Here is a 13087-nt window from a genome sequence, read left to right on the forward strand (position 1 = left end):
GGATCTCAAACTGCTTTCCATAACACTTATTGTCAATGCATTTCAATAATTCAAAGCTCCTAAGATGAAGTCAGTGAGGTGCTTCCTTAAATTTTGTACCCTTGTCCTGGCCCTGCAATTAGTATTTAAATGTCTTCATTTAAGTGTCACCTACTTTCCTTGCCCCTTTAATAAATATAAATGGAAATGCCTTAAAGATGTATTTAAGAAATAATTAAAGAAAAAACAAATATGAGTAATTCTCAAATCACAGAATTGGACACAGGATCATTAGTGCTTTGATAATATGATATATTTTTTCTTATTCCAAGTAATGTATCACACAATGAAAACTGTTATAAAAGTAAAATATTAGTTCAGAAGCATTTTGGGGAATTTATCTGATATACACCATTCATAAAAAATGAATATTGTGGAGCATAATAATTATATGGAATAGTGGGTTTCGTTGTAGTATATCTGTACATACACATATTTTGATCAATTTAATTCCCCAATACCTTCCTTTCTCCCTCCCCTTCATCCCCTTCTTACCATACTAGTCTCCCTTCTATTTCCATGATCTCTCTTTTTCCTTCTCTTCTCTCTAGCTTCCACATATGGGGAAAAAATGACCCTTAACTTTGTGAATCTGGCATATTTTGCTCAAGCATCTAAAAATGCAAGAATTGGAATGATTTTCCAACTATGATCTATGGGCTCCTGAATGTTCTCAGGTTCTGATCCTTATCTCTACTTCAACTACAATGGTTCCACAGACTTTTATTTAACCATAATATTTTTCATAAAACAGTCCACTTACTCTATGACCAGTGTGATTCTGCAATCTATACAATCCAAAAAATGAGAAATTATACCCCAATGATTCAAATGTATAAATTGCCAAGATAATTGTAATGTCATGTGTAGCTAATAAAAAAAATAAAATAAAAAAAAACAGTCCACTTAAAGACATAGTTGGAACACTGTTGGAACAAAGTTTTAACCTTACAAAGACAAAAAAGCTATTTTTAAAAATTTCAATCTTATATCAAAAATCTGCAGAGAATATATAAAAATATTATTAACAGCACTGAATAAAAATGACATTGGCCTGAAAAAATATCAGAATTTACTTCTATTGTAATATAAAAATTGACAGACCATGAATAACAGTAAGGGCTCTGAAATTTTTCCTAGCTACAGAAACTTTAAATATAATTTTATAAAAAGTCCATACATTTTTAAAACAAAAGCAGAGCTAATCTGGTTAAAAAGAAAGAATGGGACAGCATTTTTCTCCCTATAAGTCTTCCCTAGCTTCCTCCCCAAAATGTCATTTTTCCCAGATTGCTTCTTCCTTTACACAGAACAATCCTTAATAACTACTGAAGAAAACACTATACAAAGGTAAAGTCAAAAAAGTAATAATGAGCCAGGTGCAGTGGCACACACCATTAATCCCAGCAGCTCGGGAGGCTGAGGCAAGAAGATTGCGGTTTCAAAGCCAGCCTCAGCAATAGCGAGGCACTAAGGAACTTAGTGAGACCCTGCCTCTAAATAAAATACAAAACAGGGCTGGGGTTGTGGCTCAGTAGTTGAGTGTCCCTGAATTCAATACCCAGTACACCCCCCTCCAAAAAAATAATAAAGATCACTTTATAAGGATTTAAGAGAGTACCTGTTTTTACATATTTACCACGAAGGAAGTTATCACAATCAAGATCATATTTGTTTTTCAAATAAAGTAAAATTTAAAAGCATATAATATTTACAAACTAGCTGCTTTTTTTTTTTACAAGAAATCATGAGTTGCCATAATTGAGAAAAGCAGAAAATGTTTTTATCCTAAAAACTCCATTCCTACTTTTAAGTACAAAATGACTTAGTATTCTAATGTTACTGACAAACTTCCACTGTCCTGTAGGGGATATCAATAAGTTTTCAAAGAAAGATAACTGGCATGGCTAACCATATACTTGTTTACTTCAAAAACCTACAAAAACAATAAAATATTCTAGAATGGGCAAAACTTAGGTGATCTATATCAGAGATAACATAATTACATAAACTATTTTCCCAAGAACTCACTAGTTAAAGGCATATGATTTTCTTCATTGAGTTTTATTTTTAAATAGTTACTTGTGCACACATTTTTGTGTTTAATATTCTTCCTAAAATACATAAGCAAGATCTGTTCAAACAACAAATTAACATGTCAGAGAAAAGGTTCATTTCATTATTCATAACCTAAAGTATGAGACAGCTTAAAATATAACATTTTACGTGAGTTACTTCAATCTAAATTTCAATTTATTAATTGAATATAGTTACTTCAATTCTATACTACTGAAATTAGCAACCAAACCAAAAGTAACATCTTTGTTTTCTTCCTATATTCAAGAAAACCAGGAAAAAAAAATACAATTAATCTAAGAAATTCAACTTGCAGCATTTTAAGGGTTCCAACAATTTTATTAGGAAAAATATTCTTTAGGAGTTGTACTGAGACTTGATAGTATCATTTGAAAGTCAACAGAATACAGAACATTTAATTTTTGTAATTGTTCGTGTATCCAAGGGGCCTTTTTGATTTTAATTATAAAGCAAATAAAGCATATATAAACACATACACTATCCCATATAGTTTTGCCATTTTATATTAAAATTTGTATACGAGATGTCACTTTACTTGGTTTTTCTAAGGAAGATTCTCATTCACACTGTGAAAGAAACCTATACTTTGCTATATCTGGCCATTCACTGCAGAACTTAATGAAAAAGTAAAACAAGAGTAGCTGAATAATGCTGGGTCAAAAAGAAATTTCACCTATATCACAGGAAAGAAAATCTTGAACACAATTTTAATATACCAAATTTTTAAAGTTTGAATTTGAGAATAAAATATTCAATAAACATAAAAGTTTACCATTTTATACATTCATTTTATGCTTAAAGCATTTTATTTATGGTCTCCAAAGACTTACGTTAAATAAAGGACAAAAATTCCTGAGTTATTTCAACTTTTCCTTTAAAGAACAAGAAATCAGTCTACATTGAAGATTTCCTTTAGTTTTTCACTTCACTAAATTAGGTACACAAAAATTTACAAAAGCAATTTTGACATTTTTTGCATAAGTATTTTCAATAAAGATGAATATTTGATAGTTTAACTGATAGCCCATATAATTTTAAAATTTAGAATAAGAAAATATTAATTCCCAAGACACTTAAATCTATGTGTGTCCAACATACTGTTTTTCTTCTAACTGCAAAATAACACAGAATAATCATCATACAAGAAAAAAACAACAATTTGAAGATAATATTACACTTAGTATATACTTTTTGAAGTTACATGACACAGTAGTTTAAAACACACAACAAAATAGAACTGTAAAATGTCAAAAATAAAAGGAAATTGCACTTACATCCACAGCTCTCTTAATAAAAGGTATCTGTGTGCCACTGTCCAGATCTTCATTTATAATAAGCCTTCTAGCCCACTGACCTGCCCTGACAACACCACTACCATGAATTAAAACCATCAGTTTCTGTGGATTTGTCAAAGCATCATCACTCATAAAGATAAAACTCTTTGGTTCACTTTCAGTGGCATCTACCTGTAATTAAAAAAAATTAAATAATAAATTTAAATGCTTTCTGATCAGGCATACAAACAGATGAGAAAACAACTAATGATTTTTATAAATTACTGAATGATTATTATAGAATTCTAGTAACAAAAAACCTTTAAAATAAAATTAAAATATTCATTAGAAAGTAGCAATTACATATCAGATGGATCAGCAAAATGTGATAATAATTTAAACATAAAAAAGAGCAGAGAAAAATATGCCTCCCTATCATCATAAATAAGAAAAAAGTATTTGAGTGCTTCCTATGGCCCAGATACAATGCAACTTAAGAAAAATTCTCATTCAATCATAATCCTATTAAAATGGTACTAATATTCATTAATAGACGAGTATTGTAACCTAGTTTAAGTAAGTTGCCCAAGGTCAATAAATATAATTTAAGTATACTACACCTGTAACAGAAAACAAAAAACAGAAAACCTATAATTGCAGTATACTGCACTTTTATAACAGAAAAATGAAAACCCTAATCAGAAGATAATACCAACTGAAAAACCACATACCAGCCAGGAATACTATAAACTTTTAAACAGGAAGCTATTTGAAAATTCAAACACATACGACTATATATAAATGTATTTTAAAGTTTCATGCAGACTGTGAACACAGCACTGTATATACTTTACAAGCAACATTCTTTGTGTATTCTAATAATCTTTCTGTACTAATTACATATGGGATGAAGAGTGAGCATTTTTATCCATATTGATTATGCTTAATATCTAGGTCTTTAGATAATGTATGATTTAAATTTCAAAGTCTTAAAAAGACTTTAAAGGAAGGGATACCTTTCTGACCTTTCATTCCAAATGCCATAGGACACACTGAGTGGTACTCCATACCAGCAGTGGCCAGTAATTGGGAATGGAAGCCTTTGTGCAGCCAGGTGAGAGCCAGAAGCTGAAGAGTTCCGATAGCTAGGAACATACAGAACCCCACGTAGAGAAGATCAATCCACACACAGAGTAATGCTCTTCACTTTGTCAATAGTATATGTTCACACCATTATGAAAATAAGAAATACACAAAAACGACATATGGAAAAATGTTCCTAATCACTATGCATGGAGATAGAACAATCAATTTTCTCTACTTCTAAAATAAGGTTGGTCTCAGTATAAGATGACCAACTTTTTATGTAAAAAGAGCACAATGGCAATGAATGAGTTCAGGAAGAATAGAATAGCCACAGGGCTTAAGAAAAACCATCATCATCTCAGTTAAACCTTCCCTGTCTACTCATTTAAAATTTCAAACACTTCCCTAATAATTACCTAGTCCCTATATCTGTTTTATTTTCCTCTACAGCACATGCCACAATCTAACCTACTGTATACTTTCTACAGCTGTTTGTATATTTATACCATCTGTTCTCTCCAATAGAATGGAAATTCAATAAAGCACAAAATTCCCTACTTTGTATTCAGCTACATGCTTGTGTCCAGAACAGAGCCTGACATGCTATAAGTACTTAGAAAATCAATAAATGAACAAAGTTTTGAAATAAGGAATCTTATCAAGCATCATCAGTAACTTCCTTTCAATAACAGACACTTAACTAATGCAGCCTCTTTAAATCATTGCTTGGTTCAGAGAGCAAATATTGAAGATTAATAATGTACTATTAAGACATTTAAAAGAGCTATACAATATCAAGAATTAAATTACATATGGAACTATAAGTTTGTTATTAGTAAATAAGAATAGAGATAGCGAGGTATGAAGTGAAATAATCACATTAACTTAGCCTATATGTTGTGGCCAAAGTAAATAAATTAGGATGATGACAAAAAATATGACTGGAACCACACAGGAAGAGAAGTGGATGAGAAACAGGAAAAAAAAAACTTAAAAAAATTCCCTTTAATCTGGGATTTTTACAAGAAAACAGAAGAATCACTCGGTTAAAATTAGGAAACAAAAAGAATAAGATGATAACAGAAGAAAAAACTAAAAGACAAAGCTAACACTGTACAATAACAAATAGGTCAAAGTATTTTCAAAACAATATGGATTCTGGAATGTGCATGGAAATGGCCATCTATCTTAACAAGAAAATCCACAGCTACAGAATTTCTAGTAGATGCTGATAACTATCTCTATTTCTATTCAACTTAAGTCCCCTGTTCACAAGGGAAACAATTAATTTTTTAAGCAGTGGAATGTTGCTACTTTGAAATCTGAACAATGACTTTAAAACTGTAAGAGGACTTATCTCAAAAGATAAAAATGTTTTTTATAATGCTACTCAAGAATTAAGGGACTGCAAATTAAGGTAAGCCATGAATAAATGAATAAAGTATTTTGTCAGCTTTTTATATTTAAAAAAAATTATCTCTGGCTCAGGAGGCTGAGGCAGGAGGATCTTGGGTTCAAAGTGTGCCTTAGCAAATATGAGGCACTAAGAAACTCAGTGAGATCCTGTCTCTAAATAAAATACAAAACAGGGCTGGGGATATGGCTCAGTGATCAAGTGAACCTGAGTTCAATCTCTAGTATCCCCTTCCCCCAAAAAAATCTCATCATCTCATCTGAAATGTGTGAAATTTATTTTCTACAGAATATCCTCCCACTTTCCTAACATGTATTAAGTTATAGTTTTTCTTCCATTTTATTTTTATCACATTTGTATTTCCTTCTTATGTGTGACTGTTTACTTCTGGTAAAAATGAGAGAGAGAGAAAGAGAAAGTTTTACTTGAACATTCAGAAAAGCTGACTTTGAAAATATGAGAATATTAGAATATGAGAAAAGACAACAATGAAGATTAAGAATGTAATGATGATTAAGTGGTAAGAGAAATCTTTGTTCAAGTCATTGGGTTATAGTCATCTTGAGTTAACAGAAACTCAGACTCTACAGATAGTATATATAAACTTATTCTATAAAATAATGCTAAGTTTACACAGTGAATTTTCCAAATAAATAAAATAAATTTTCTCCACTGACCTTGGAAATGGCTATTCCAGGGGCATTTATTTTCAAATAGCGGTGATAAATTAAGCTAAGTTTTCATTAAGTAATAGATACAAAGTGTACCACTTCATTTTATTGACAAACCAACTTCAAATAGGTTTGTCTGTCAACCATTGGGTCCACGAGACTGCCCTACACAATTTTTTAAAATTTATTTATTTATTTATTCTAATTTGTTACACATGACAGCAGAATGCATTTCAGTTCATAGTACACATATAGAGCACATTTTTTCATGTCTCTGGTACACAAAGTAGAGTCACATCATTCATACTTTCATACATGTACTTAGGGTAATGATGTCCGCCTCATTCCACTGTCTTTCTTATCCCTGCACTACACAATTTTTTAAAATATTTATTTATGTTTTTAGTTGTAGTTGGACACAACACCTCTATTTTGTTCATTTATTTTTATGTGGTGCTGAACCCAGGGCCCTGCATGTGCAAGGCGAGCACTTTACCGCTGAGCCATAACCCCAATCCCTACACTATACAATTTTTATTTTTATTTATTTTTTTTTTTTGAGAGAGAGAGAGAGAGAGAGAGAGAGAGAGAGAGAGAATTTTAATATTTACTTTTTTTAGTTTTCGGTGGACACAACATCTTTATTTGTATGTGGTGCTGCTGAGGTTCAAACCTGGGCCACATGCATGCCAGGCGAGCGCACTACCACTTGAGCCACATCCCCAGCCCGAACACTACACAATTAACACACAGTTAACAATTGATTTGGGGATAATCATGAACACTACAAATTGTGAAGTTTCACTTAGATATGATGTGTGCAGTAAACTGAACAAAAATATGTAGTGAAGTTATTAAGATAATTATCCACATTCTACACAGTATGGGATATTGTAAATGAGAATATTTTGTGTCCCTTTATGTTAAGTGTGGAGCAAGCATAAAATATAATCATAATCTTTACTGTCAAATCATAGGTTTATGCAAAGTACTTTCATTTTATTTTTCCCTTTTTTTAAAAATGGAACCAGGAATTGAACTCAGGGGCACTCTACCACTGAGCCACATCTCCAGCCCTATTTTATTTAGAGATAGGATTTCACTGAGTTGCTTAGTACACTGCCATTCCTGAAGCTGGCTGAAAATTGCAATCCTCCTGTCTTAGCCTCCCAAGCCCCTGGGATTACAGGCATGCATGCCACCGCACCTAGCTCAATATAGTTTTTATAGAGTAAGACAGTAGATCTTAAAGTCAAAAATAAAGAAATTTGAATCCAAAAAACATGTCTTTCTCATTCCCATAAAGGTACTAAAATCTTAGTTTTTATGTACTTCTGGAGGAAGGAAAGTTTCCAAATCAACCAAGGGTTGACACAGTTATTATTACAAAGGAAGCATCAGGGATGAATTTGGGAACATATAAAAGAAACAACATACTATATTTTTTAAATCAATAAATATTTAAAGAGTTGATGAATGTCTAATGCAACAAAAAGTGTACCGGTGTATTTCAAACAAACAATTATTCCAGTGAAACAGAACAGGTTAAAAGAAAGGATGATTCTTTTAATTGTGTCACTATTTTCCTAAAACAAGTAAATCAGTATTTTTTTTCCTTTACATTGAAGAGTTTGACTTTCAAAGAATTACTGCACATAATAAGATGAAAAATACTGAAAGGAATTTAAAATTATTAGTATCAATGCAATAGAAGCTTTACATTTAAACTAAACACAATTAACATAAAACATTTCCAAACTGAAAACAAGTTTACTTAGAAGCAAACATGTTATTAGATATTAATACTTTATAAAAATTGAACTTACTGGAATAGAGATTTTTTTCAAATTACAGTCCTTCTCCAGGAGTTCATATACATACTTCGTGATAATCTATGTAGGAAAGAAATAACACATTAAGATGCAATGTCATCCATTATCAAAATCGGTGTAAATTTTGGTAAATATTTGAAAGTTATTGCTCTAAATGAATATCTCTTCATTTCAGAATGTTTTGCTACCATATTAAGAGACTGGTTGCATATAATGGTTTATTTTCTGTGATTTTATTAATAACAATGAAACAGTACTAAGGATTAGGATCAGTTATTATAAAATTACAAAAACATAATACTATCTATTTTTGTAAAGGAATACTCTAAAAGTATATTCTATCAATGTTTCTAGAATCTGTTTCCCTTATACAGTCTATATAGGAATTATACTAATATAATTTCTTAGGAAGTCTGAACCTTAACATCTCTTTTGTATTTACTACATAAAGAGGAAAATACCACAGGTATTATAAATGGAAAAGAAAACTGATCCAGCAAAGTCAGATACCAGTTAATATTACATTTAAAGGAGAAAGAAACATGAACTCCTCAAAGCTATCCATGTACCAATTCCTGGAATTTGTGAATATGTTACATGGTAAATGGGCCTGCACATACAATAAAGGTTAAACACCCTAAAATGGAGATTATTCTTTATTATCTGAGAACCCAACATAATAAGCTGAGGCTGGCTCTGAACTTGCAATCCTCCTGCCTCAGTTTCCCAAGTCACTGGAATTATAGGCATAGCCTATATGCATGGCTTAAAAACCTTTTTTAACTGCTGAATCATGGCTTAGAAAGAAAGCATAAAGGAGTCTTTCAATGCCTTCCAGATAGCATAAGACTACAGTATGATTTTAGAAAAATAAAAATAAATAAATGAGTAAAAAGATAATTTCAAAAAGAGATGAAAATACATTTATCAGAATGGCATCTGTGTTCAAATAGCCACCAAAACTGTTCAAAGATGAAAAATAAAAGGGTAAACAGATCAATCACCCTCTAAAATTAAGAAACAGAGCAACTTCTAATTTCCATTCCAGTGTATAAAGAGATTGAACATATTTACTTCTGATTTAACAAAAAGAAAAAAGCTTAGCAAACTCCCAATCAACAAAATATCATGCTAAGTGAAATAAGCCAATCCCCAATAACCAAAGGCCAAATGTTTTCTCTGATATGTGGATGCTGATCCATAATGGGTGGGGGAGAAGGGAATAATGGAGAAACTTCGGATTGGACAGAGAGGAGTCTTAGATCCATGACTTTGAGTGTTAAGAGTAGATGAACTAAGCTAAAAGAAATACTCTAACATGCTGAAATATACCTATGAAATTCTATACCTCTTGCAAGCAAAGAAAATCTCAGAAATGATAATCAACACACTCCCTGAATTAGTAAAACATAAAATATAACATTGAAAAGAAAAAACTTTAAAACATCTAATTTTTTTTAAAAAAGTTAAACATTTGAAAAGTAACAATATCTAAAGAACCTTAGATTAATTGTTTGCTACCTAGTAGAAATCTAGTTCTAATTGATGGAATAAAATTAAATGACTGGTAATTAGTATAATGTACTCTGGGTTCTCTGCTTAAAATAATATGTGTATGCTGTTTACATTAGATTTTCAAAAACAGTTGAAAAGTTTTGTTTTGTATAAGCATCTTGTTTTTATATCACTCATTTATTTGCTTAGAAAGCCCAGATTTCACAAGCCAAAGAGTCAATATAGGCAATCTCATTTAATCACAAATGTATAAGAAAAATAAAACTTGATATAATGAGGTCCTATTATTTTGAAACTTTAATAATATTTTGGAGGAAGACTTTTGTTTTTAACAAAATGTGTAGTAATATTGAATATATTCTGTGTTATTCATTTTTTACTTTGCTTGTAGCATTTAAAATCCTACAGCTTTCAGGGAATCAGTATTATTTATTTCATTTCTAAAAAGACAAAATGTAATTGGTAAGAGATTCTAGATTTGGCCAATGCCTGTATTTAGAACAAGTTTATCCTTAAAGCAGGTGTTAGTAACATTCACATTTGTACCTTCAGGACCAGTTTATGGCTCAATAAAATCAGATTCTTATTATACCAGAAGGATAGTGTAGTATTTCTACAAATATTACACATTAAGTGGATGTAATCTACACAATGTTTTTAATTTTTTTTAAATTTTCATTCATTCTAATTAGTTATACATGAAAGCAGGAGTGCATTTCGATACAATGTACACAAATGGAACACAACTCGTCATTTCTCCGGTTGTATATGATGTGCAGTCACACAGTACATGCAATCATACATGTACCTAGGATAATGATGTCCATCTCATTCCAACATCTTTCCCACCTCCATGCTTCTTCCCTCCCCTCACTCCTCTCTGCCCAATCCAAAGTTTCTCCATTATTCCCTTCTCCCCCACCCATTATGGATCAGCATCCACATATCAGAGAAAACATTTGGCTTTTGGTTATTGGGCACTGGCTTATTTCACTTAGCATGATATTTTCCAACTTCATCCATTTACCAGCAAATGTCATAATTTTATTCTCTTTTAAGGCTGAGTAATATTCCATTTTATAATACTCCATTTTTTTAATCCATTCATCTGTTGAAGGGTATCTAGGTTGGTTCCATAGTTTAGCTATTGTGAATTGACCTGCTATAAACACTGATGTGGCTGCATCACTGTAGTATGTTGATTTTAGGTCCTTTGGATTTAGACTGAGGAATGGGATAGCTGGATCAAATGGTGGTTCCATTCCCAGTTTTCTAAGGAACCTCCATATTGCTTTCCACAGTGGTTGCACCAATTCACAGTCCCACCAGAATATATGAGTGTACCTTTTCCCCCACATCTTCACCAAAACTTATTATTTCTTACATAATGAATTTAAGAACACATGTTATTTTTCATTTTTAAACACAATAGAAAAATTTATAACAACTATAGCTTAACAAAAACAGCAATTATAGATGACCGAATATTAAATAATCACTGTCGGAAAACAACAATGAATGCATAATCAGTTTTACTTTCTACTTTACCCTGCTCTTATGTTTTAGATAATTATTTTATAAATCACATATAAGAATCTCTTTGTTTTGCTGATTTAATACATGCTGGCAAGCACCTCTAATTTATTGTAATTATTGAATTCAGATTTTATTTTTCATTTTATTTTGTACCTTCTATTTACCTTGCTTTTTCTATGCTTTGTTCTTTTCCTATCTTTTCTTTTTCTTCTATGCTTTTTCTATGCTTTGTTCTCTTCCTATCTTTTCTTTTTCTTCTATGGCCTTTCTAGAATGAATTATATATTCTAGTTATATTTCCCAGGTGACAGCCTTACAGTTTTACTATGACCATCTTGCACACAAATGCCTAACATTAATGTCTCTCTTCTCCTCTTGAATAAAGACTTTAAAGGAATCATTACTCCATCTTTTAAACTCATCTTACCTCTTCCATAGTATTTATTTATAGTGTATTTGTTTCATCTTATTTCTGTACATCTATTGGGTGATAAATACTGTGGATGTTTTATATAGGTCAGTCTATTTAGATTGTTTCAATGCTTATCAATTACTTTGCTCAGCATTCCTTCTTCATTGCATCTCATTTTCTCCCAATAGATCAGGTTTCTTCCTCATCAGTTCTTTAAGAAAAGGCAAATTGTCAGCCTTTGTCTAAAAATACATCTAACTGAACCAAATTTTGAATGATAATTTTGTTTGGGCATAAAATTGTAGATCCAGTTATTTTCTCTGGTGTCTTCCATTTTCCATGGTTATTAATACTTCTGCTATCAAGGTTGTTGAGATTATAGGTATTCAGGCTTCACTGTCTGGTTTCTTTCATTATCTTCCCTATAAACCTGAGGTGCTGCAGTCTAACAATGATTGGTTAGGCATACTTTGCATCTTCTGAGGACTCAATGTACTTCCTAAATCTTGGATCAATGCAAAACAATTCAAGAGAGTAATTCACTGCTTAAAAATCCCTTACTCACATTCTATTCTTCCAGGACTCCTATTATCATTCTTATTCTGCTATCCATGTTATAAGCTCTTATTCATATTTTCCATCCCTTTTTGTTGCTTAGGGCTACATATTGAGTAATTTTCTTATGTCTATGCTCTAGTAGTCTAATACTCCCTTCGATGGGTCTAATCATCTATTCAGATACCCTACTGCAATTTTAACTTTATTGACAATACTTTGACTTCTACACATTTGGTGTTACTTAAAATCACTATTTTCTTTTTAAAATTGTTTTAGCCTTTTTAAATATAGTACTGTTATAGCTTGGATCCTGAATATCTCCCTAAGGCCCATGTGTTAAAGGCTTGGTCCCTAGCCTGTGGTGGTTGATCCTTAAGGAGGTCATGACCTAGAAGGAGATACTAAAATCTGATCATTTTCTATCATTCTCCTTACTTCTTGGCTGTCATGAGGAACACAGACCTATTCTGACCCATATTCCCACCATGATATACTGCACTACCACAGATGCAAAAAACAGGGCCCAGTAACCATGAACAGATATCTTTGAAACTGTGAGCCCCAAATAAACTTTTCCTCCTCTAAATTGCTCTTTTATTTCTTCTAATTTGTTATATATGTCTAAATTGTTCTTGTCAGATGTTTTCATCACA

At 31.6% G+C, this 13087-nt stretch overlaps 1 protein-coding gene across 8 annotated transcripts in view; it reads right to left on the bottom strand.

The window, feature by feature from the left end:
- The window catches only part of Fam172a (family with sequence similarity 172 member A), a 487335-nt gene that overhangs the window by 311117 nt on the left and 163131 nt on the right, over window positions 1-13087 (bottom strand). For 7 of the 8 annotated variants that reach the window (XM_058574617.1, XM_046428568.2, XM_058574598.1 and 4 more), the window contains 2 exons: window positions 8408-8473; window positions 3411-3602 (listed from right to left, as the gene is read on the bottom strand). In XM_058574617.1, coding sequence (XP_058430600.1) covers window positions 3411-3602; window positions 8408-8473 — 258 coding nt within the window. The remainder of the gene's footprint in view (window positions 1-3410; window positions 3603-8407; window positions 8474-13087) is intronic. The other variant, XM_058574621.1, reaches the window with a different exon arrangement.

The sequence above is a fragment of the Marmota monax genome, unplaced genomic scaffold, assembly GCF_021218885.2.
Source record: "Marmota monax isolate L192 unplaced genomic scaffold, Marmota_monax_Labrador192_F-V1.1 WCK01_AAM20220418_F8-fsc00018, whole genome shotgun sequence".
In the NCBI taxonomy this organism is placed as follows: Eukaryota; Metazoa; Chordata; class Mammalia; order Rodentia; family Sciuridae; genus Marmota; species Marmota monax.